Raw genomic sequence first — 25,762 nt, forward strand, 5'->3', positions numbered from 1 at the left:
TAGTGGAGTTTGGAGTCAGACTGTTTGAGGGTATGCACAGGTGTCTTTTTATACTGATAACAAGTTTAAACAGGTGCCATTACTACAGGTAATGAGTGGAGGAAAGAGGAGACTCTTAAAGAAGAAGTTACAGGTCTGTGAGAGCCAGAAATCTTGATTGTTTGTTTCTGACCAAATACTTATTTTCCACCATAATATGCAAATAAAATGATAAAAAAACAGACAATGTGATTTTCTGGATTTTTTTTTCTCAGTTTGTCTCCCATAGTTGAGGTCTACCTATGATGTAAATTACAGACGCCTCTCATCTTTTTAAGTGGTGGAACTTGCACTATTGCTGACTGACTAAATACTTTTTTGCCCCACTGTATATATATATATATATATATATATTATGGCTTGGAGGGAAAGTCATTCAGTGAGTGCCAGACAGCAGACTGGAACAGTCGAGGCAGGACGTATGAGAGAGGGGCCATGCAGCCACGATGGTGCTGCAGCCCCTGAACGAAAAAGGCAGAACAGAAAGCTGAACAATTTGTAAAGAGCGTGCAGGAGAGTGAAGCACAGGGGAGTGACAACTGGGGAAGACAGCTGCGATTGGGCGACCTTCATGCAAAGCGCAGACACCAGTAGCTGGAAGTTGAGGTTGTGAGGGACTCCAAGACTTACAGCAGAAACTGACAGGACAGTTGGACTTCACGTCACCTTTCTGCCTTAATTCCCAGGAGACACAGTGGCGCATAGAGCCCGGGTCATGATAGAGACTCTGTAAAAAGACCCGAGTTACGGGTCAGCGTCCTACCTTTAAGGAGGACAGAAAGAACAGTGAGGACCCTGACAGAAGCCACAGGCAGCAAGGAACTACACCGCAGTGCTAGTAGGAAAGCTTCTAACTCCACCTGACAAAGGGGACTTTGAACTCGCTTCCAAGCCAGCCGGACCCTGCCTGTACCTGTAATCCAGGATCCTGGACTGTGGCAGCCTGAAGTCTTCAGTAAACCAGGTAAAGAGACTGCAAACCTGTGTCCTCCGTTTCTTTCTACACTACCCATTATCTACACACCAGGAGCCCTGGGGACCCAACTTCACCTGTGAGAAGTTATACCCTCTTAGCTGCCATAACATAACCCCAGAGGACTGCTTTAAGCAGCGTCAGTCCCCACTGACCGAATACCTCAAGTGGCATCACAAACACAAACTTTATTCAAAAGCCCTTTAAGGACATTCCCTTTAACATGGGCGCCCAGTGCCACAGAGCAGGTCGCCGCCACTCTGACATCTCCATTTAAGTACCAGACCCGGTACCAAGTACCCCACGGCCCTGGCAGGCGTTCCATATGCAAGCGAGGTCCTGTTTTGTAGTCAGTCTGTCAGGCCTGAAACCCATGTCAGAAACATGTACAAGCCTTATTTTTATTGGAAGCAGCCTCATCAAGGTAAAGAGACAAGAGTGCCATTGACCTATCTGCATGCACTTCTTCTGGAAACTACCCAACCAGGCAGAATTTCCCTTTTGCATGGTTTTGAGCAACAATGGAGTAATTACAGGATATGTCACAGAGAGTAACGAGGCCTGTGAGGGTGTATTACTCAGTTGGCAGTAAGTGCTACAGATCTCAGGTAAAGGCCTTAGTGTGGGAATGACCATGTTCCAATATTTGTAGAGCTGCGGCCTGAATAGAAATGTGGAGCGTATTAACCCAGTCTCTTAGACGTGCTTAAATATATAGAAACTGGGCATTACACCACCAACATTTTTTTTACCCAAATTTAGAAAATGTAAGGGAAGCAACAGTTTAATGAAGAGACACAAGTTTCATTTAGGAGCCTGGAAAAGTCAACAATCGTCTTTGTCCAGCACTGGACAATGTAAATTGCTGACAAATCTGTGTGCCCTATCTCATTAACAATTTTGGATGAGACATATATGCTGACAAGTGACAACTGAATGCTGTGCTGGGACAGCAAACTGGATGTGGTTGCTGACTGTTGAGTCTGGGCAACTGCAGGTTGTGGGCAGATTTTGTACCCAGGCATTCTGCTCACCTACTGGGGTGCTGCATATGTCCGCAGTTTATGCCGTATGCTAATAGAGGTATTATGTTTTTATTTCCCATTAAAAAGAGATGTGTGGGTAAGATTTTCGAACTATCAGTATATATAGGACATGTTTCATTACTCATATTATTATTCTGTGTAAGGCTGAAAGCTGAATAACTGTGTGGAGCATATTAATGCACAGATGCACGCTTAAAGAGACCGTGTGAAGGGCAACACAATGGAAAAAATTATAATAATATAATATACTGTACAGTGAGTGAGAGTAGAAATTTGACCATTACACAATGTACGAAGATTTCCAAAAATTACTCAAGAGGTCTGTATCATGTATGCTGAAAGAGACCGTGATGGGGACCTCACAATACATTTTGCAGTTATTATCATTGCTAGAAATGGGGAGTACAAGTTTCACCATTGAACAATGTACAAAAGTTTCCAAAAATTTTAAAACATTACCCACGTGGGGTAAACATATATGACCACTAAATACTCGTTGCAGAAGCAGGAGAAGTAGGACATGATTTCCTTAACAAAATGCGTTTGGATGGTAAAGCATGGACGTTAAGACAACTTAAAAAAAACCATTTGGGCTGCATTTACATGAAGTTGCTGTCATCTGTAGGGCTTACAAAGTCGGAGAAAATCTAGCGTTATGATTGCACCAGCTGAACTAAAAATGTGCTCAGATAACACACTTGTGGCAGGGCATGGCAACACCTCCAAGGCGTACAAGGAGAGGTTGGGCCAAGTGTGAAGAATGTACAACCAATTAAAGGGCACTGAAGAATCAGGAAGGGCTTTGGTATGGTCACTTAAGTACTCCTTCACCATCTTGGTCAACTTCTCCCTTCTCGTCATAGTTACACCCACAGATAGCCATAGCTGATGTGATAGTTTCATGAAAATGGCCCAGTTGATGGACATCCCTCTCCCTGAGTTGCATCTGGTGTGCGTAGCCCTCCCCTGTAATCCTTGTGGGTGAAAAGAGCCAGTACCCCTGCCAGCACCATTGTCTGAGGTTAATCTTTTCAGCAAGTCTTCCACAATGGCCCTCTGGCATGCATGCACTGAAAATGGTACATCTGCCTTCAACATTTCTCCTTGTACTGTGAGTCAAGAAAGATGCACAGCCAGTATTTCATAGTGGACAAAATGTGTTTCACGCAAGGGTCTTGGGAAAAGCATCTGGACATGAACTGTTCCATGCATGGAAGCCTTCAAGGAGTAAAACATTCAGTGTCTCCGCTTGGACAAACATAATTACCATCCTCTCCTTCCCAAGATGCATCACCTCCTCCTCTTCAGGCCATCCATGCTGGACAAGCATGAAGCTGGGATTGGGAGACCCCTTTGTAGCGCAGACCAAAAACTTCTGATCGTTCTCTTCCTCCTCCTCCTGTTCCTCATAATCATCCAATGTGACCCTAGAATATTATGTGAGGCTTTGCTGTGTGGTATCAGCCACTGTAAAATCTTGCTTCATAGCCTCCTGCTCGGCATCAAAAGTTTCCTCTTTGAGATTCTGCAGCAAGCATTTTAATAGACAAAGCAGCGGGATAGTTACGCTGATAATAGTGTCATCAGCGCTCACCATCTTGATGCAGTATGCAAAGTTTTGATTAATATCACATATATCAGCGATCCATACCAAATCGGCAGTTGTTATGTGTGGCGGCTGAGTGTTACTATAGTGGGCATTCAGAAGCTGGAATTCAGACACTGCCCTTTGCTGCTCACTAAGCCTTTTCAACATATGAAATGTTGAATTCCAGCATGTGGGCAGGCCACAAATCAGTCGATGATGAGGCAAATTTAAAAGATGCTGCAGGAAAGCCAGACTGGTGAAATGACTTTCAGAAATGAGTGCTGGCCCACTGTACAACCAAGTTCAGCACGTGGGTCATGCATGGAACCTGTACCAGCTTGCCGAGCTTTAAAACCACCACCAAGTTACACCCATTATCGCACAGACCCAGACAAGGTTGGAGGTTCAGCGGGAAGAGCCACCAATTGGTCAGCTCTTTTATCTTTTTAAACAGCTCGGCTGCGCTGTGATCTTTATCACCTAAACAGATGAGCTTCAGCAGAGCATGCTGCGGCTTTGCCAAGGCAGTGCTGCAGACCTCCCAGCTGGGGAGCGATGGGGAGGCTATTTCCATTGAGGATGAGGAGGAGGACAAGATACAGAAATTCAACATGCGAGACCTGGTTCTATGTAAGCAGTTCTAGTAGCAAGCAGCGCTGTCTGTGTAACCCGGCAATGGAAAATAATTCACATTTTCCTGACAATGTCAGAAAAACCCACAAAGGTCACAGAAATAACTTGAATCTGACAAAAGTAATAATAAATTACAGATCAATTAAAATGAACAAATGAAAGTCAAATATAGCTTTTCAACCATGCTTCCACAGAATTAAAAATAAAAAAATAAAACTCATGAAATAGGCCTGGACAGAAATGATGGTACCCCTTAATATAATATGACAAAAGGGACTTGTTAAATCAAGGTGTGTCCACTATCTAGCATCACAGATGTCTGCAATCTTGGAATCAGTGAGTGGGCCTGTATATAGGGCTACAGATACTCACTGTGCTGTTTGGTGACATGGTATGTATCACACTCAACATGGACCAGAGGAAGCGAAGGAAAGAGTTGTCTCAGGAGATTAGAAAGAAAATTATAGACAAACATGTTAAAGTTAAAAAATATAAGATAATTTCCAAGCAGCTTGATGTTCCTCTGACTATAGTTGCACATATTATTCAGAAATTTAAGATCCATGGGACTGTAGCCAACCTCCCTGGATGTGGTCACAGGAGGAAAATTGATGACAAATCAAAGAGACGAATAATACAAATGGTTACAAAAGAGCCCATAAAACTTCTAAACAGATTAAAGGTGCACTTCAAGCTTAAGGAACATTGGAGTCAGATCACACTATCTGTCGTTGTGTGAAATATGGCGGAGGCTCTGTTATGCTCTGGGGCTGTTTTGCTGCATCTGGCACAGGGTGTCTAGAATCTGTGCAAGGAAAAAAGGAAATCTCAGGACTATCAAAGACTATCTAGGGATTCTAGAGAGAAATGTGCTGCCCATTGTCAGAAAGCTTGGTCTCAGTCACAAGTCATGCGTCTTGCAACAGGATAACGACCCAAAACACACAGCTAAAAACACCAACAAATGTCTAAGAGGAAAACATAGGACTATTCTGAAGTGGCCTTCTATGAGCCCCGACCTAATCCTTTTGAGCATCTTTGGAAAGAGCTGAAACATGCTGTCTGGAAAAGGCAACCTTCAAACAGGAGACAACTGGAACAGTTTGTTCTTTGAGGACTGAGCTAAAATACCTGTTGAGAGGTTCAGAAGTCTCATTGACAGCTTACAGGAATTGTTTGATTGCAGTGATTGCCTCAAAAGGTTGTGCAACAAAATATTAAGTTAAGGGTACCATAATTTCTGTCCAGGCCTATTTCCTGCGTTTAAATTTTTTTTTTCAATTCCGTGGAAGCATGGTTGAAAAGCAATGTTGACTTTCGTTTGTTCATTTTCATAGATTTTTTAATTTATTATTACTTTTGTCAGATTCAAGTTATTTCTGTGACCATTTTGTGTTTTTCTGCCATTAAACAAGGGGTAAAAACAATTTTCACCACGTGTGTATACACATATTATTGTACATATTATTGTACTTATTTTATCGTCTTTGTAAAATGTCATCTACAGGGTGGAGCGCGGTAATTTGCTTTTTTGCACTGCATGCTGTGGCGGCACTGTCGGTCGAAGAGAGGGGAGAGTGGGTGTGGCTTACAGTGGCTGATGGGAGATTTGTATTCCTCTGCCTTTCAGTTGCCATCATGCAGTGGACACGCGTGAGGAGAGGTCATTTTGTGTTGAAGCGTATTTTTCAAATGCCCACTCGATCATTGCAGTGCAGCGTGCTTTTCGTTTACAATTCGCTGTTCCTCCACGCGGACGTGTTCCTGGACGGCAATCAATTGTAAATTGGGTGAATGCATTCAGAACAGCAGGGAATGTGTCATGTGTACGAAGGGGACCTGAGAGAAGGATTACAACACCACAAAACATCGAGAGAGTTAGAGCAGCAGTACTGCAATCTCCGAAACGCTCTGCTCGGAAGCAATCATTTGCTCTTGGCATTTCAAGACGTTCTCTCCACCGGATTCTTCATGATGAACTGAATTTTCACCCGTATAAAATGTGCGTGGTCCAACATTTGTCAGCATGGGACTATTTGACACGGCAGACCTCTTGTGAAGACATGTTAGCAACGATACATGATTCCAACAGGATGGTGCCACTGCACACACAGCGAGGGTTACCATGAATTGTTTGAGGCAAATGTTTCCTGGACGGCTTATCTCTTTGAGGGGAGATGTGAACTGGCCAGCACGCTCACCAGATTTAGCCCCATGCGATTTTTTCCTTTGGGGTTACCTGAAGTCTAAGGTGTATATCAACTGTCCCAACACCTTGGAAGACCTAAGGAACAATATTGAAGCTGAAATTGGCAGAATACCAGTGGACATGCTTGTTAGAGTTCATGAAAACTTCAGAAAACGTATGCAGCAGTGTGTGGATAGCGAAGGTCGACATTTGCCAGATACACTATTTAAAACCATGTAATTTAAAAATTCCATTACTGTTCAGTATAATTAAAATATAAAATAAATTTTTCTAATGATCATAATTTTTTTATTTCATTCCCAAATCAGCAAATTACCGCGCTCCACCCTGTACAATTGCAACTTAATACAGAACCATATTAAATGCACGTGAAGTCACATCCTGCTGACAGTAGGTCCCTCCCTTGTCATACATCAGCAGCTTTGTTAAGAAAGTAGAACACTGCAATTTGAAAAGCCTTCTGAAAATCAGCATTTGAAAAGTAATATTCTTTTTACCTGAAGCCATGCCAGCACAATTTAATTTCTTAGCAAATCAGCAGACCCTGGAGCGAGCAGATCTGGAAGAAAAGTCCTGCATACACAGTGTTATTCCGTGGAACTGGTTTGTCATAATAAGTACTTAATCGTTATGTTCTAGTATTTCACTTTTCCTACTCGTAGGGCTTGTTTGTGTTATGTTAGACCTCCTTGCGTAAGACTGTACACTTGCCCAACCCCATTCCTTGCAAAAGATATCAATTATCTTGTGTTTGCATCTTTTGACTCTGCTCTATGACACCTACCACATTTCAATACTCTGTGTTCAACAGTGTCAAGAATTTACAGAGAAACTAGTTAAACACTGCTCTGCTAAGGAACAGGAAACATTTTTAACATAATTTTCCTACTACTGAAACAGAACTTTAAATGGGTTATTCCACAAATCATTCACATAGTAGAAGCCAAGATAAAAATTATGTGACCCTAGTGACCCCATAGCAAAGGTCAGAATTGCACCCCCAAAAAAATATATATATAAAATATGTAGCAGAGTAAGCATGGACAGAGGGCATACCTCCCAACCTTTAAAGACAGGGTAAGGAACATGTATTGTGGCATGAACGAAAAAATAATGCCCCAACTAAGGCCACTTACCATTCTCACCCATTATGACACTAATAATAGTTACTTTTCCCGGCATCTGCGCACTGCAGTACTTTGCGCTGCCCTCAACAGAGCACATAAAGTACGCCTGAGAAGGAGCCGTGGCAGGAAGCAAAGAAGAGGACATCATCGTATGAAGATAGGAGGCGCCGGACTCGGACCGCGATGCCCATAGGACCAGACCGAACCGGGACCGCCCCCGGGTGAGTATAATCTAACTTGTTTTTCTTATCTTTCAGGTTACATCGGGGACTTATCTACAGCATTACAGAATGCTGTAGATAAGCCCCTGATGGCGGTGGCCGCAGTTTATATATACAAAATATGAGGTGACAGATTCCCTTTAATACAAAATACCAGGAATTGTCTGTCCACTGTTTCTAGCATCATGTCTTCCTCCATCTGAAACTGAATCTCTCCAAAACTTAACTTTTCATGTTTGCTCCATCTACTAACCTACCTGTATATTTCAATTGCCATGGGTGGTTCAACCATAACTTCCAAGCAGCATTTTCACTGTCTGTCATATTTGACACAGAACTTTGTATCGCTCCCTTGCTCAGGTTACCTGCAATTCTCGTCTAGAATATTGCAACTCTTTACTGATTGGTTTCCCTCTAACCAAACTTTCCCCTCTCCAATCCATACTGAATGTGGCAGTCAGGGTTGTATTTCTGTCCAACCATTTCACCAATGCTTCTACCTTGTGCCAGTCATTGCACTTGTTGCCCATTCACTACATAATAAAATACAGACCTTTCTCTCTCTTTCACAAAGCTCTCCAGGTTTTTGCACCACCCTACATCTGCTCCCTCATCTTTTTCTATCACCCAACCTGTGCTTTCCATTCTGCAACTGATCTAAGACTAACATCCATCATAATTCAAATATCAAACTCTCATCTCCAAGACGTCTCCTGTGCTGCGCCAGGTTTCTGGAATGCACTACCCCCGATGATCTGACTAATTTCTAGCCCACACATTTCTTTAGGGAATCCTTTCAACTCATTAATCTAGCTCTTCCGTGTTAATTTAAAATTTTACTTAGAATCTGGTCTCTCCTATTCATCTGTGTCCACATCCTCCATTCCCCAAAAGCACTTGGGAACTGTACTTATACAAATTCTGTCTGGTGGCCGGATCATGCAGCTTTCCTGAAATGCCCTACTTAGAGTGCCTTGCGAAAGTATTCGGCTCCCTGGAACTTTTCAACCTTTTCCCACATATCATGCTTCAACATAAAGATACCAAATGTACATTTTTGGTGAAGAATCAACAACAAGTGGAACACAATTGTGAAGTTGAACAAAAAATGTATTGGTTATTTTAAATTTTTGTGGAAATTCAAAAACTGAAAATTGGGGCGTGCAATATTATTCGGCCCCTTTAACTTAATACTTTGTTGCGCCACCTTTTGCTGCGATTACACCTGCAAGTCGTTTGGGTTAAGTCTCTATCAGTTTTGTACATCGAGAGACTGAAATTCTTGCCCATTCTTCCTTGGCAAACAGCTAGAGCTCAGTGAGGCTTGATGGAGATCGTTTGTGAACAGCAGTTTTTCGCTCTATCCACAGATTCTCGATTGGTTTGAGGTCTGGACTTTGACTTGGCCATTCTAAAACCTGAATACGTTTACTGTGAACCATTCCATTGTAGATTTTGCTTTATGTTTGGGATCTTTGTCTTGTTGGAAGACAAATCTCCGTCCCAGTCTCAGGCCTTTTGCAGACTGCAACAGACTTTCTTCAAGAATGGTCTTGTATTTGGCTCCATATATCTTCTCATCAATTTTAATCATCTTCCCAGTCCCTGCTGAAGAAAATCAGGCCCAGCCATGATGCTGCCACCACCATGTTTGACAGTGGGGATGGTGTGTCTAGGATGATGAGCTGTGTTGCCTTTACTCCAAACATATCATTTGGCATTGTTGCCAAAAATTTCAATTTTGGTTTCATCTGACCAGAGCACCTTCTTCCACATGTTTGGTGTGTCTCCCAGGTGGCTTGATGCAAACTTTAAACGACACTTTTTATGGATATCTTTGAGAAATGGCTTTCTTCTTGCCACTCTTACATAAAGGCCAGATTTGTGAAATGTACGACTGATTATTGTCCTATGGACAAACTGTCCCACCTCAGCTGTAGATCTCTGCAGTTCATCCAGAGTGATCATGGGCCTCTTGGCTGCATCTCTGATCAGTCTTCTCCTTGTTTCAGATGAAAGTTTAGAGGGACGGCCGGGTCTTGGTAGATTTGCAGTGGTATGATACTCCTTCCATTTCAATATGATAGCTTGCACAGTGCTCCTTGGGATGTTTAATGTTTTGGAAATCATTTTGTAACCAAATCCAGGTTTAAACTTCTCCACAACAGTATCACGGACCTGCCTGTTGTGTTCCTTGGTCTTCATGATGTTCTCTGTGCTTCAAACCAAACCCCGATACTATCACAGAGCAGGTGCATTTATGCGGAGACTTGATTACACACAGGTGGATTATATTTATCATCATTAGGCATTTAGTACAACATTGGATCATTCAGAGATCCACAATGAACTTCTGGAGTGAGTTTGCTGTGCTGAAAGTAAAGGGGTCGAATAATTTTGCATGCCCCACTTTTCAGTTTTTGAATTTCCACAAAATTTAAAATAACCAATAAATTTCATTCATCTTCACGATTGTGTTCCACTTGCTGTTGATTCTTCACCAAAATTTGCATTTGGTATCTTTATGTTTGAAGCATGATGTGTGGGAAAAGGTTGAAATGTTCCAGGGAGCCGAATACTTTCGCAAGGCACTGTATTTTAATGATGGCTGGACCGTACATGGCAAACACTTTCTACCTAATATGTTCCTCCTGTTTCCTTATAGATTGTAAGCTTGGGAACAGGGCCCTCCCTCCTCCGGTTAGGCTGGAGTCAGACTAAACACATGAAAAATTGCTTGAGTCTCCCTGCCAAGAGTCGCACGAGTATAATGTGAGTGTCATGCGAGTACAATCCGATTTTTCACACCTAGCATCCGATTTACATCCGAATTCAGTGCGATTGCTATCCGATTGCAATGCGATTTTAACATGAGCTTATACATAGACATAATGTCATTTACCAATCGTTTGCAAAGGAAATATTTGTCAAAACACACACATATATATAAAGTGAGGAAAATAAGTATTTGGTCCCTTGATGATTTTGTAAGTTTCCCCACTGACAAAGACATGAACAGCCTATAATTTTAAGGGTAGGTTAATCTTAACAGTGAGAGATTGAATATTAATCTCAATGACCTCCAGCAGGCTGCAAATCAATCTTAAACACATGTGATAATTAGTTTTATAGGTGATTCTAATTAAAGGAAAATACTTAACATTGATGTTCCACATTATTAAGCAGGCCACAGTTTTCAAGTAACATGGGAAAGAAAAAGGATCTCTCTGCTGCTGAAAAGCATCAAATAGTACAATGCCTTTGTCAAGGGATGATAACATTAGATATTTCCCGAAAACTTAAGCGTGATCATCATACTGTTAAGAGATTTGTGGCTGAATCTGAGCACAGATGTGTTCGTGCTGATAAAGGCATAATGAGGAAGGTTTCTGCCAGGCAAGTTCATCGGAATAAGAGAGGAGCTGCTAAAAAGCCATTACAACCTAGCAAACAGATATTTGAAGCTGCTGGTGCCTCTTGAGTCCCTAGAACATCAAGGTGTAGGATCCTTCAAAGGTTTGCTTTGGTTCATAAACCTACTATTCAGCCACCCCTAAACAGTGCTCACAAGCAGAAATGGTTGCAATGGGCCCAGACATACATGAAGACTAATTTTCAAACATTCTTGTTTACTGACGAGTAGTGTTGAGCATTCTGATACTGCAAATATCAGGTATTGGCTGATATTCGCTGTATCGGAATTCCGATACCGAGTTCTGATATTTTAGCGATATCGGATACTGGAATCGGAAGTTCCCATAGTGCTACGATACACTATAATGGAGTGTGGGCAGTGCGTGGGCGGAGACTGCGTGTGTGTGGGCGGGGTCTGTGCATGACCGTGGGGGTCTGTGTGTGCCTGCCAGGGGTTGTGCGTGCCTGCCGGGGCTCTGTGTGAGCTGCCGGGGGTCTGTGCGGGCTGCCGGGGGTCTGTGTGGGCCTGCTGGGGCTCTGTGCGGGCTGCTGGGGGTCTATGCGGGCTGCCCGGGGTCTGTGCGGGCTGCCAGGGGTCTGTGCGGGCCTGCCGGGGGTCTGTGCGGCCTGCCGGGGGTCTGTACAGGCCTGCCGGGGCTCTGTGTGGGCTAGCGGGGCTCTGTGCGGGCTGCCAGGGGTCTGTGCGTGTGTGCAGGCATCGTCCCATGGGACTACAAGTCCCATGGGACGATGCCTGCTAAAATGACAGTGATTGACACATTAACCAATGATGGGACAGTAGTAGTCCCATCATCCGGCTAATGTGTTGAATGTAAAAAAAAAATACTACCTACATACTGCATACATAATACATACATACATACATACAACATACTACATGCATACTACATACTACATACATACTACATACATACTACATACTACGCACATACTTCATACAACATACATAATACATACATACTAAATACATGCTACATACAAACTACATACATATTACATACATACTACATACATACTACATATTACATACATACTACATACACACATACTACATACATACTACATACATACTACATACATACTGCATACTACATACATACTGCATACTACATACATTCATACTATATGAATACTACATACATACTACATACATACATACTACATACATACCACATACATACAACATACATACTACATACATACTACATACTACATACTACATACAGTACATACTAAATACATACTACATACAAACTACATACATATTACATGCATACTACATACATACATACTACATACATACTACATACATACCTACTACATACATACTACATACACACATACTACATACATACTACATACATACATACCACATACAGTACAGACCAAAAGTTTGGACACACCTTCTCATTTAAAGATTTTTCTGTATTTTCATGACTATGAAAATTGTACATTCACACTGAAGGCATCAAAACTATGAATTAACACATGTGGAATTATATACTTAACAAAAAAGTGTGAATCAACTGAAATTATGTCTTATATTCTAGGTTCTTCAAAGTAGCCATCTTTTGCTTTGATGACTGCTTTACACACTCTTGGCATTTTCTTGATGAGCTTCAGGAGGTAGTCACCGGGAATGGTTGTCACTTCACAGGTGTGCCCTGTCAGGTTTAATAAGTGGGATTTCTTGCCTTATAAATGGGGTTGGGACCATCAGGTGTGTTGTGCAGAAGTCTGGTGGATACACAGCTGATAGTCCTACTGAATAGCCTGTTAGAATTTGTATTATGGCAAGAAAAAAGCAGCTAAGTAAAGAAAAACAAGTGGCTATCATTACTTGAAGAAATGAAGGTCAGTCAGTCCGAAAAATTGGGAAAACTTTGAAAGTGTCCCCAAGTGCAGTGGCAAAAACCATCAAGCACTACAAAAAAACTGGGTCACATGAGGACCGTCCCAGGAAAGGAAGACCAAGAGTCACCTCTGCTTCTGAGGATAAGTTTATCCGAGTCACCAGCCTCAGAAATCGCAGGTTAAAAGCAGCTCAGATTAGAGACCAGGTCAATGCCACACACAGTTCTAGCAGCAGACACATCTCTACAACTGTTAAAAGGAGACTTTGTACTTTGTACAGCAGGCCTTCATGGTAAAACAGCTGCTAGGAAACCACTGCTAAGGACAGGCAACAAGCAAAAGAGACTTGTTTGGGCAAAAGAACACAAGGAATGGACATTAGACCAGTGGAAATCTGTGCTCGTCTGATGAGTCCAAATTTGAGATCTTTGGTTCCAACCACCATGTCTTTGTGCGACGCAGAAAAGGTGAACGGATGGACTCTACATGCCTGGTTCCCACCGTGAAGCATGGAGGAGGAGGTATGATGGTGTGGGGGTGCTTTGCTGGTGACACTGTTGGGTATTTATTCAAAATTGAAGGCATACTGAACCAGCATGGCTACCACAGCATCTTGCAGCAGCATGCTATTCCATCCGGTTTGCGTTTAGTTGGACCATCATTTATTTTTCAACAGGACAGTGACCCCAAACACACCTCCAGGCTGTGTAAGGGCTATTTGACCAAGAACGAGAGTGATGGGGTGCTACGCCAGATAGCCTGGCTTCTATAGATGGTTGGGGTGAGCTGGACCGCAGAGTGAAGGCAAAAGGGCCAACAAGGGCTAAGCATCTCTGAGAACTCCTTCAAGATTGTTGGAAGACCATTCCTGGTGACTACCTCTTGAAGCTCATCAAGAGAATGCCAAGAGTGTGCAAAGCAGTCATCAAAGCAAAAGGTGGCTACTTTGAAGAACCTAGAATATAAGACATAATTTCAGTTGTTTCACACTTTTTTGTTAAGTATATAATTCCACAAGTGTTAATTCATAGTTTTGATGCCTTCAGTGTGAATGTACAATTTTTATAGTCATGAAAATACAGAAAAATCTTTAAATGAGAAGGTGTGTCGAAACTTTTGGTCTGTACTGTACATACTACATACATACTACATACTGTACATACTGCATACTACATACATACTACATACTACATACATTCATACTACATACATACTACATACATACAACATACATACCACATACATACAACATACATACTACATACATACTGTACATACTACATACATACTACATACTACATACATACTGTACATACATACTACATACATACTACATACTACATACATACATACTACATGCATACATACATACTGCATACATACTACATACATGCTGCATACATACTGCATACAATACATTCATACATTACATACAATACATACATATAGACATACAGTACATATAACATAGAGTACATACTCACCATCACTTGTAACTTTGTTCCCCAAAGCCAGTGTCATCTTTAAAAAATATTAAAATAAGAAACAACCAATATACTCCCTGTTCGCAGAAATCCACGAGTGTCCCATGACGATCTCCCGTGGAGAACGGCAGCATCAGCTGATCGACCTCTCTCCAGGGGCTCCAGGAATCCAATGATGGGAGGAAGGAATCCTTCCGCACTGTATTCCTCCGCCGCTGTAAAAAAAATAGTCCCTAGTCTCACTTTTGGCATTGCTGTGTGAGAAATTTTCCCACGCAGCAATTGCCATAAAGTGATACTTTGAACTATAGTAACCTCAGTGATGCACTGCAGGAGCCATTGTCTCCTGTCAGCGTGTCACTGAGGGTCCTATAGAGCAGTGACATCACCTGATGTCACTGTTCTATAGGGGAGATCGTCATGGGACACTCGTTATTAATTGGACTACGGCGGACAGGTAGTATATGGTTTATTATTTAACTTTTTTTGCAGGCGAAGTATGGTAAGTATAGTTAAATGAAGAATATTAAAATACTTTTTTCCTAATGTGTGCGTGTTTTATTAACTCTTTATTACTATTGGATTAATAATAGATAGGCGTCTTATTGACGCCTCTCCGTTATTAACCCGGCTTAATGTCACCTTACAATAGCAAGGTGACATTAACCCCTTATTACCCCATATCCCGCCGCTACACGAGAGTGGGAAGAGAGGGGCTAAGTGCCGCAGTTGGTGCATCTTACAGATGTGCCATTTCTGGGGCGGCTGCAGACTGGTATTTGTAGCCGGGGGGGCCAATATCCAAGGTCCCTCTCTAGGCTATGAATATCAGCCCACAGCTGTCCTGTTAGCTTTTCTGGCTATAAAATATAGGGGGACCCCACGTCATTTTTTAGGGGGGCCCGTTGTTTTGTCCGTCACGTGCGCCATTTTCTACCGCGCATGCGCGGCTGAAACTCCACCCCCTCCTACCCGGACTTCAGAATGGGTAGCAGATGCGTTGAAAAACTGCATCCGCTGCCCATGTCATGCACAAATTTCACAACGTGCGTCGGTACGTCGGCCCGACGCATAGCGACGGAGCCGTACCGATGCAAGTGTGAAAGAGGCCTTAATGAGCGTTTAATTTAAAAAAAAAGAAAAAACGGAAAAAAACGGCATGGGCTCCCAAGCAATTTTCTGTGCCAGAGGTGGAAAGCCAACAGTTGGGGCCAATATTTGTAGCCTGCTATGTACTGTATGTCTATATGTATGTATTGTATGTAATGTATGAATGTACTGTATGTAGTATGTATGTTTGTTGTATGTATGTAGTATGTATGTAGTATGTATGTATTTTTTTTCGTTCAACGCATTAGCTGGATGATGGGACTACTACTGTCCCATCATTGGCTGATGTGTCAATTATTGTCACTGTAACAGGCATCGTCCGATGGGACTTGTAGTCCCATCAAACGATGCCTGCACACACGCACAGACCCCCGGCAGCCCGCACAGACCCCCGGCAGCCAGCACAGAGCCCCGGCAGGCCCGCACAGACCCCCGGCAGCCTACACAGACCTCCGGCAGCCCGCACAGAGCCCCGGCAGGCCCACACAGACCCTTGGCAGCCCACACAGACCCCCAGCAGTCCCATACAGACCCTCAGCAGGCACGCACAGACCCCCGGCAGCCTGCACAGACCCCCGGCAGTCCACACAGACCCCTGGAAGGCCCGTACCAGCTCCTGGCAGCCCGTGCAGACCCCCGGCAACCCGTACAGATCCCCAGCAGGCCCCCGCAGACCTCGCCCACACAAACAGACACGCACAGTATCCGCCCACTCACCGCTCACACTCTTCCCCCCTCCGGAACAGGATGTAGAAGGACAGAAAGGGCTTATTTACATTCCAATATTTGTGTCTTATTGACTTGCATTGGTATCGGGTATCGGTATCGGCAATATCCGATATCTTTTGGATATCGGCCGATCCAATCCAATACTTCTGGATATCGGAAGGTATCGCTCAACACTACTGATGAGTGTTGAGCAACCCTGGATGGTCCAGATGGATGGAGTAGCGAATGGTTTGTGGATGGCCCCCTTATCCCAACAATGCTGAGACATCAGCAAGGAGGTGGAGGAGTCATGTTTTGGGCCGGAATCATGGGGAAACAGCTAGAAGGGCCCTTTAAGGTTCCTGAAGGTGTGAAAATGACCTCTGCAAAGTATATGACCGACAACTTTCTTCCATGGAATAAAAAGCAGAAACGTGCCTTCAGGAGCAAAATCATCTTCATACATGACAATGCATCATCTCATGTTGCAAAGAATGCCTCTGAGTCATTGGCTGCTATTATCATAAAAGGAGATAAACTCAAGGTGTGGCCACCATCTTCCCCTTACCTCAACCCTATAGAGAACCTTTGGAGTATCATCAAGCAAAAGATTTATGAGGGTGGGAGGCAGTTCATATCAAAACAGCAGCTCTGGCAGGCTATTCTGACTTCATGCAAAGAAATACAAGCAGAAACTCTCCATAAACTCACAAGTTCAATGGATGCAAGGATTGTGAAGGTGATATCAAAGAAGGGGTCCTATGTTAACATGTTAGTTGGCCTGTTAGGATGTTTTGGAGTTAAATAGCTTTTTTGTTCAGTGAATGTGGCCTCCTAATGCTGCAAATTCCAGAAATGAGCAATTTCAGTTCTTTAAAACATATCAATATCAAATGTTTAGAAATTCTACTGAGCCTTATAATTTGGAACAGTGCATTTTGAGTTTTTATTTATTTTGGAGATTATACTGTTATTGTGAGGTTTCTTCGATAAAATTTCATGTATACTCTAACGGGCGATGACTTTTATTAGACTGACTGTCATTTGCACCGACCATTTAGGAAAATCAGAGAAAAACATCATTTGCATAGTAATCTGGAACATGGTGTAGAAGAAAAGCCGGCAATTCATATGCTGTGTAATGTAAAGGAGCCGACAGGATAGAAAATATGGATTACATGCAGTAAATATAGAATAGATAAACATATACTGTAGATGTCAGTGACAAATACAATTAGTGCAGTGTGTGCAAATTACTGTACACCTATTTAATAATTGATTATTTTTCTTAAAGAAATGGTGTGGGCTCCCGTGCTACTTTTGTAGCCAGCAGAGGGAAAGCCAAAGGCTGGGGGCTGATATTTATAGCCTAGGAAAGGGGTAATACTCATGGAGCTTCCCAGGCTATTCGTATCTGCTCACAACTGTATACTTAGCCTTTACTGGCTTTTAAATTGGGGACCCTAAAAAACGATGTAGGATCCCCCTATAATTAATAACCAGAAAAGGCTATGCAGACAGCTGCGGGCTGATAAAAAAATAGCCTAGGAAGGGGCCATGGATACTTGCTCCCCCAGGCTGAAAAACTCAGCTCTCAGCCGCTCCAGAAAAGGCACTTAGCCTCTCTCTTCCCACATGCCCTGTAGCGATGTCAACTGAGGTGACGGTTGTTTGGTGGTGTTGATGTCATCTTTGTATTGTCAGGTGACATCAAGCTCCGAGGTTAGAAATGGAGAGGCATCAATAAGACGCCCCCATTACTAACCTCATAATCTCATGTTATGAAAATACAGACACCCAGAAAAAAGTCATTTAATTGAGAGAATGACACAGACTCCTTTAATAATCTTTTTAAGCCATACTTATGACCTCGCCCATTCACCCGATGCCCTTGTCATCTGCAATAGAATTAAAAAAACAAACAACAATATTCCACAACTTTCCACTGAGATCCTGCTAATCCATTTGTCCCACAACGTCAGAAAGGTGAAGTGAACATGCAAGACCTGTCTGACGGAACCGCGAGCAGGAGAACTTTCTCGCAGTGCCGTCACATAGGTAACAAAAGTTCACAGGAAGACACTGAGCACAAGGTGCTCAGTGTCTTTGCTGGATGACAGGCTGTATGGTGGCATCATGCAACCATGCAGCCTGCCATCTAGATGTAGCAGAGCTAGACCCATCATGGGACAAATGGATTGGCAGCATCTATACAGAAAGGTGAAGAATATTGTTGTTTGTTTTTTTAACTCTTTTGCAATGACAAAGTCATTGGGAGAATGGGTGAGGTCATAAGTATGGTTTAGTTATGATTATTAAAGGACTCTGTGTCATTCTTTCAAATACAGGACTTTTTTCTGGGTGTCTGAGTTTTCATACAATGTGACTATGTGGTTAGTAATGGGGCGTTCTATTGATGCATCTCCATTACTATTCTCGGGGCTTGATGTCACCTGACAATACAAAGGTGACATTACCCCACTTGCACCGCTACAGGGCAAGTGGGAAGAGAGAGGCCAGAATTGGCGCATCTTAGAGAAGCGCCTTTTCTGGTGTGGCTGAGAGGTGATGTTTTTAGCTTGGGGAGCAAGTATCCATGGCCCCTTCCTAGGCTATTAAAATCAGCCCCCAGCTGTCTGCATAGCCTTTGCTTGTTATTAATTATAGGAGGACCCTATGTCATTGTTTTTTAGGGTCCCCCATTTTAATAGCCAGTAAAGGCTAAGTATACAGTTGTGAACTGATGTTAAGAGCCTGGAAAGGTCCATGGGTATTACCCCTTCCCAGGCTATAAACATTGGCCTCCAGCCGTCGGCTTTCCTCTGCTCTTTACAAAAATTGCGTTGGAGCCCACGCCATTTTTTTCAGAAAAATAATCTTTTGATAATTAAATACATGTACAGTAAATATGAACACACTGTACTAATTGCATTTGTCACAGACATCATTTGAGGGCTGTGCGATTTCTTTCTCGCACATTGGCGAGTCTCGGATGATATATGCACATCCAATACGCCTGCAAAAATATACATTGATGTGAGCTGCCCCATAGATTAACACTGGTCCGAATGCTATGCAATTTTTTCTCGCATAGCACTCACCCATATTCTATGGTAGTGTGACGCCGGCCTTACTGTTGAACTATGTGTTACTTTGTAGTGTCTGTACATGCCCTCACTTAATTGTAAAGTGCTGCATAATATTATGTTGGTGCTATATAAGTAAAATTATTTTATTATTATTATTATGTAAGTAAAAAATTGTATCATTGAAAATGTCTTCTTGTCTTGAAAAAACAAGATGTCATATGATTCTGTCAGTGGAAAAATAAAGAAGTTATAACTCTCAGAATATAGCGATGAATAAACAAATAATACATTTTTAAAATATTGCTTTCAGTGCTCAAAAGTACTAAAGCATAAAAACACAATATAACTTGGTTATCACTGTAAGGCCGGGGTCACACTTGTGAGTGCATTGCGAAAAACTTGCGCGAGTCTCTTGCATCAATACCCGGCACTGCTGCCGGCACTTGGGACAGGAGCGTGCCGAGACACTCTCGTGAGTTTCTCGCACTGCACACGCAAGTGTGACCCCAGCCTAATACTATTGTGCCGTAAACAAAGACGGCTTATCACTTTTCATGCAAAGTAAATGGTAAAAAAACAAACAGAATTACTGAGTTGCTGAGTTTTGTTCATTCTGTGCCTCAAAAATCTTAATACAAAGCAATTATAAAAATGTTAAATAATCCTAAATGGAAATAATAAAAACTTCAACTTATTCTGCAAAAAACATGCATAATGTTTACCAAAAAAAGAAAGTTATAATCCTCAGAATATATTGAGAAACATTTATAAAAATTTATTTTGAGAAAGTAACAAAATAATACACTATAGAAATCTGGTATCACACTGATCTGAAAATAAAGCTGTCTTCTCACATACACAGCAAGATTTATGGCATCAAAAAATTTTATTGAATCCAATAAGAACAAAGAATACCACTGAATGAACAGGTGTGTCCAAACTTTTCATTGGTAGTCTGTCATAAATAAACATGAAAGTATACACTATGATTTATACTCCTCAACCCTAAATTTTTGACAACAAAAAGAAAACTTTAAATAATTATGGAAATCAGAGGATTGATAGACATGTTAATAATATGCAAAGTATGTAAAACGTAAAGCTAAATTTTAGACATCTTGATTTATTAAGTATTGTGCTTCATTTGCTTTTTTTTCCTTTGTTTTCTAGAATTCTATGACTTCCTTTTTGGTCTTTATTCAGTGCTAGGGCAACCCCTTCTCATTCCCCTTGTTTGATGCAGTTAAAATAAAAATACCTATACTCATCCCCGATGCCAGAGCCGATCCATTGGTGTTCGCAGTTGCATTCCTGGGGCTCACGTGTGGTTGTTATTTCACGTGAGCCCTGCACCTAATCAGCACTGTTTTCACTGTCCCCGCATTTGGATAAATCGAGCATCAAGAGGAAGTCAAAAGGCAGGAAGCCTTGACTTCATGTTGATGTTCAATATGTCCGAAGGCAGGAACAGTGAAGGCGGCATTAATTGGGCACAGGGCTTTTGTGACATAACAGCCCCGGGAACCTGAGGTGAGTATAGGTGTTTTTATTTTAACGGAACCAAACATTCAGAATGTAAAATGGTTGTCCGAGTAGTGGAACACCCATTTAAGAGGTGTATATTTCAAAGTTATACTTTGATTAGACTCTGTAACGCTAATAACGTTTTACAGCTTTCAATACATATTTTTTTGGCTTGAGATTCATTCCTTTCATTGGTGTGAATGTTATTTCATCTGATGACCTCTTTTCCAGTTGCAGTTTTTGCAAAATAATTGTTAACATTAAAAACAGTTCATTTCTTGCAAGTTCTTCTCCCAGACATTTACGGACACCGATTCCAAAAAGAATGACATTTTGAGCAATTAGTTTGTCTAGTTTTCCATCTTTGTCCAAAAAGCGCTCTGGTTTAAAACATTCTGGATCTTCCCATAGAGTTCTACAACACAAGTAAAATTCAAACACGGTTTTAGTCTGCATTCATTAAAACAATTCAAGTCAAAATGAATTAATGTGCATTATATTAACCCCTTAGTGACAAAGCCAATTTTTACCTTACTGATCTGACCAAATGAGGTAAAAACTCTGGAGTGCTTCAACATATGCCAGTGATTTTGTTTTTTTGTGACACATTGTACTTTATGTTAGTGGTAAAGTTAGGTCGATATGTTTTGGGTTTATGTCTGAAAATTGCAGAATTTTGGGAAAAATTTAGAAAAATTAGCAATTTTAATTTTTAATACTTTCAATCTTTATATCCTTATGCTGAAATGAAATAATAAGTAATATTTCTCATATGTCTACTTTACATCTGCATCATTTTTCAAACATAATTTTATTTTGTTAGGATATTAGAAGGGCTAAAAGTTAGTGGCAACTTCTAATTTTTTCATGAAATTTACAAAACCTATTTCTTTAGAGACCTATTCAGAGTTAAGTGGACTTTGGGGAACCTTTGTATTGGAAACTCCCCAGAAGTGAGATCATTTTAAAAACCATACCCCTTAAATACTTCAAAACTTCTGTCAGGAATTTTTTTTAACCCTTCAGGTGATACACAGGAATTATTGCAAAATAAAATAAAAAAATGGCAATTTATAGTTTTGCTTTAGCCCCAATTTTTTTAAATTTTTATATCAGTTTTATAAGAAACATCGCAAAAATATATACCACACAATTTTTTATCCCAGTTTCTTCTGAGCTCACTGATATCTCACATGTGGTCAGAAACGTCCACAGAGCAGAGCTCAGAAGGGAAGGAGCACAATTTGAATTTTGGAACACACATTTGCCTGAAATAGATTACAGGTACTATGTTGTATTTGCACAGTCCTTAAGGCACCCGAACAGATGAATACCCCCACAAGTTACCCCTTATTGGAACCTACATCCCTCAAGGATTTTATCTAAGGGTATGGAGAGCATTTTGAACACACAGGTACTACACAGAATTTAATAACCTTAGGTAGTCATATTAAATATGTTCATTTTTTTCACAAAAATGTTGCTTTTGCCCAAATTTTTAACTTTTGAAAAGGTAACATGAAAAAGTGGACCTCAAAGATCCTTCTGCCATTACTCCACATGGAGGCCAAACATTCTGTTTGAAAACACATCAGGCCTCGAAAAGAACGAGTCGACATATGGTATTTGGTATGTAAATTTGGCTTGAATAGATTGCAGACACCATGTTTCATTTGCAGAGCCCCTGAGTTACCAAAACATCAGAAGCCCTCTACAAGTGACCCTATTTTGGAAACTATATCCATCAAGGAATTCATTTGTGGGTGTGTTGAGGTTGTTGAACCCATATATGCTTCACATAACTTTTTGTCATGTGGACGTGGAAACGAAAATTTTCAATTTTTCAGCTAAAATGTTGTTTTAACCCTAAATAAGTAATTTTCACAATGGATAATAGAAAAAAAACGGACCTCATAGTTTGTTACACAACTTCTTCTGAACAAGTAGTTACCCTTTAAGTGGCCAAAATCTGCTGTTTGGGCACATTGCAGGGCTCGGAAAGGAAAAGCGCTATTTGAATTTTGTAGCGTTAATTTATGTGGAATAGATTATGAATGCCGAATTTGCGAAGCCCCCGACATTCCAAAATAGCATAAACCCCCACAATTGAACACATTTTTGCAATTAGAACCATCAAGTAATTTATCTAAGTGTGTATCCAGCATTTTTAACCTACAGGTTATTCGCTAAACTTTATAATATTGGACCTAATAATTTGTTATGCAATTTTCACTGAACGTGACAGTGCCCCATATGTAGTTGTGCACTACTGCTTAAGCACACAGCAGTATTCGGATGGGAAGGAGGGATACTTGACTCATAGAACACAGATTTCATTTGAATAGATTGTGTGCTCCACTAGCCGAGCCCCTGACATGACAGAACAGTAGAAACCCCCACAAGTGACTCCATATTGCAAACTTCACTGCATAAAGGATTTATCAAGTAGTGACTATGTTGAACATACATATGCCTCACAGAATTTTATAATATTGGGTGTGAATTTATAACATTTTAGTAGTAAAAAGGTATTTTTTTATTTGTTGCAAATTTGTCACTTATACCAGAGTTAATAGATGAGACTGGACCCCAAAATTTTCTGCACAATTTCTCACAAACGTGTTGATGCCCCATATGTCACCTGATACTGCTGTTTGACTACATGCCAGGGCTGGGACGGAAGGCTTTTGGAGTCTTAAAAAAGTTTGCGAACAAAGGGTGGTTTCACATTTGCGTTTTTTTTTTTACGTTTTTGCGGTAAAAAAAACGCAAAAAAACGCATGCGTTTTTTTCCTATATTTAACATTAACCCCTCTGTGACCTTAGACGTACTATCCCGTCGAGGTGCCCTGGGCTTATCTGACCCTGGACGGGATAGTACGTCATAGCCGATCGGCCGCGCTCACGGGGGGAGCGCGGCCGATCGCGGCCGGGTGTCAGCTGCTTATCGCAGCTGACATCCGGCACTATGTGCCAGGAGCGGTCACGGACCGCCCCCGGCACATTAACCCCTGGCACACCGCGATCAAAGATGATCGCGATGTGCCGGCGGTGCAGGGAAGCACCGCGCAGGGAGGGGGCTCCCTGCGGGCTTCCCTGAGACCCCCGGAGCAACGCGATGTGATCGCGTTGCTGCGAGGGTCTCACCTCCCTCCCTGCTCCCTCCAGCCCCGGATCCAAGATGGCCGCGGATCCGGGTCCTGCAGGGAGGGAGGTGGCTTCACAGAGCCTGCTCAGAGCAGGCACTGTGAAGCCTGCAGCACTGCTAGTCAGATCAGTGATCTGACAGAGTGCTGTGCAAACTGTCAGATCACTGATCTGTGATGTCCCCCCCTGGGACAATGTAAAAAAGTAAAAAAAAAATTTTCCAAATGTGTAAAAAAAATAAAAAAAAATATTCCAAAATAATGAAAAAAAAAAAAAAATATTATTCCCATAAATACATTTCTTCATCTAAATAAAAAAAAAAACAATAAAAGTACACATATTTAGCATTGCCGCGTCCGTAACGACCCGACCTATAAAACTGTCCCACTAGTTAACCCCTTCAGTAAACACCGTAAGAAAAAAAAAAAAAAAAACGAGGCAAAAAACAACGCTTTATTATCATACCGCCGAACAAAAAGTGGAATAACACGCGATCAAAAGGACAGATATAAATAACCATGGTACCGCTGAAAGCGTCATATTGTCCCGCAAAAAAAGAGCCGCCATACAGCATCATCAGCAAAAAAATAAAAAAGTTATAGTCCTGAGAATAAAGCGATGCAAAAATAATTATTTTTTCTGTAAAATAGTTTTTATCGTATAAAAGCGCCAAACCATAAAAAAATGATATAAATGAGGTATCGCTGTAATCGTACTGACCCGAAGAATAAAACTGATTTATCAATTTTACCAAACGTGGAACGGTATAAACGCCTCCCCCAATAGAAATTCATGAATAGCTGGCTTTTGGTCATTCTTCCTCACAAAAATCGGAATAAAAAGCGAGCAAAAAATGTCACGTGCCCAAAAATGTTTTCAATAAAAACGTCAACTCGTCCCGCAAAAAACAAGACCTCACATGACTCTGTGAACCAAAATATGGAAAAATTATAGCTCTCAAAATGTGGTATTGCAAAAAATATTTTTTGCAATAAAAAGGGTCTTTCAGTGTGTGACGGCTGCCAATCATAAAAATCCGCTAAAAAACTCGCTATAAAAGTAAATCAAACCCCCCTTCATCACCCCCTTAGTTAGGGAAAAATAAAAAAAAATGCATTTATTTCCATTTTCCCATTAGGGCTAGGGTTAGGGCTAGGGTTAGGGCTAGGGCCAGGGTTAGGGCTAGGGTTAGGGCTAGGGTTAGGGCTAGGGCTAGGGTTAGGGATAGGGCTAGGGTTAGGGTTAGGGCTAGGGTTAGGGCTAGGGTTAGGGCTAGGGCTAGGGTTAGGGCTAGGGTTAGGGCTAGGGTTAGGGCTAGGGCTAGGGCTAGGGTTAGGGTTAGGGCTAGGGTTAGGGCTAGGGTTAGGGTTAGGGTTGGGGCTACAGTTAGGGTTGGGGCTAAAGTTAGGGTTAGGGTTTAGATTACATTTACAGTTGGGAATAGGGTTGGGATTAGGGTTAGGGGTGTGTCAGGGTTAGAGGTGTGGTTAGGGTTACCGTTGGAATTAGGGTTAGGGGTGTGTTTAGATTAGGGTTTCAGTTATAATTGGGGGGTTTCCACTGTTTCGGCACATC

The 25,762-nt window shown here is 41.6% G+C and overlaps 2 protein-coding genes across 3 annotated transcripts in view; both read right to left on the bottom strand.

Annotated features, from left to right (window-relative positions):
• Positions 1 to 7,119, bottom strand: part of LOC138675279 (cytochrome P450 1A1-like) — a 52,555-nt gene extending 45,436 nt beyond the window's left edge. Inside the window, exon 1 of the mRNA XM_069763369.1 lies at positions 6,986 to 7,119. Coding sequence (XP_069619470.1) covers positions 6,986 to 6,995 — 10 coding nt within the window. The 5' untranslated portion in view covers positions 6,996 to 7,119. The remainder of the gene's footprint in view (positions 1 to 6,985) is intronic.
• Positions 7,120 to 20,267: 13,148 nt separating this feature from the next.
• Positions 20,268 to 25,762, bottom strand: part of LOC138675287 (cytochrome P450 1A1-like) — a 77,198-nt gene continuing 71,703 nt past the window's right edge. The window contains exons 7-8 of one of the 2 annotated variants that reach the window (XR_011320660.1): positions 21,083 to 21,455; positions 20,268 to 20,774 (exon numbers count right to left, since the gene is read on the bottom strand). Coding sequence is in view for 1 of the 2 variants with exons in the window: in XM_069763381.1 (XP_069619482.1) it covers positions 21,173 to 21,455 (283 nt within the window). In the remaining variant the exon portion in view is untranslated. Of the gene's footprint in view, positions 21,456 to 25,762 lie in introns of both variants that reach the window. The other variant, XM_069763381.1, reaches the window with a different exon arrangement.

The sequence above is a fragment of the Ranitomeya imitator genome, chromosome 1, assembly GCF_032444005.1.
Source record: "Ranitomeya imitator isolate aRanImi1 chromosome 1, aRanImi1.pri, whole genome shotgun sequence".
Lineage (NCBI taxonomy): Eukaryota > Metazoa > Chordata > Amphibia > Anura > Dendrobatidae > Ranitomeya > Ranitomeya imitator.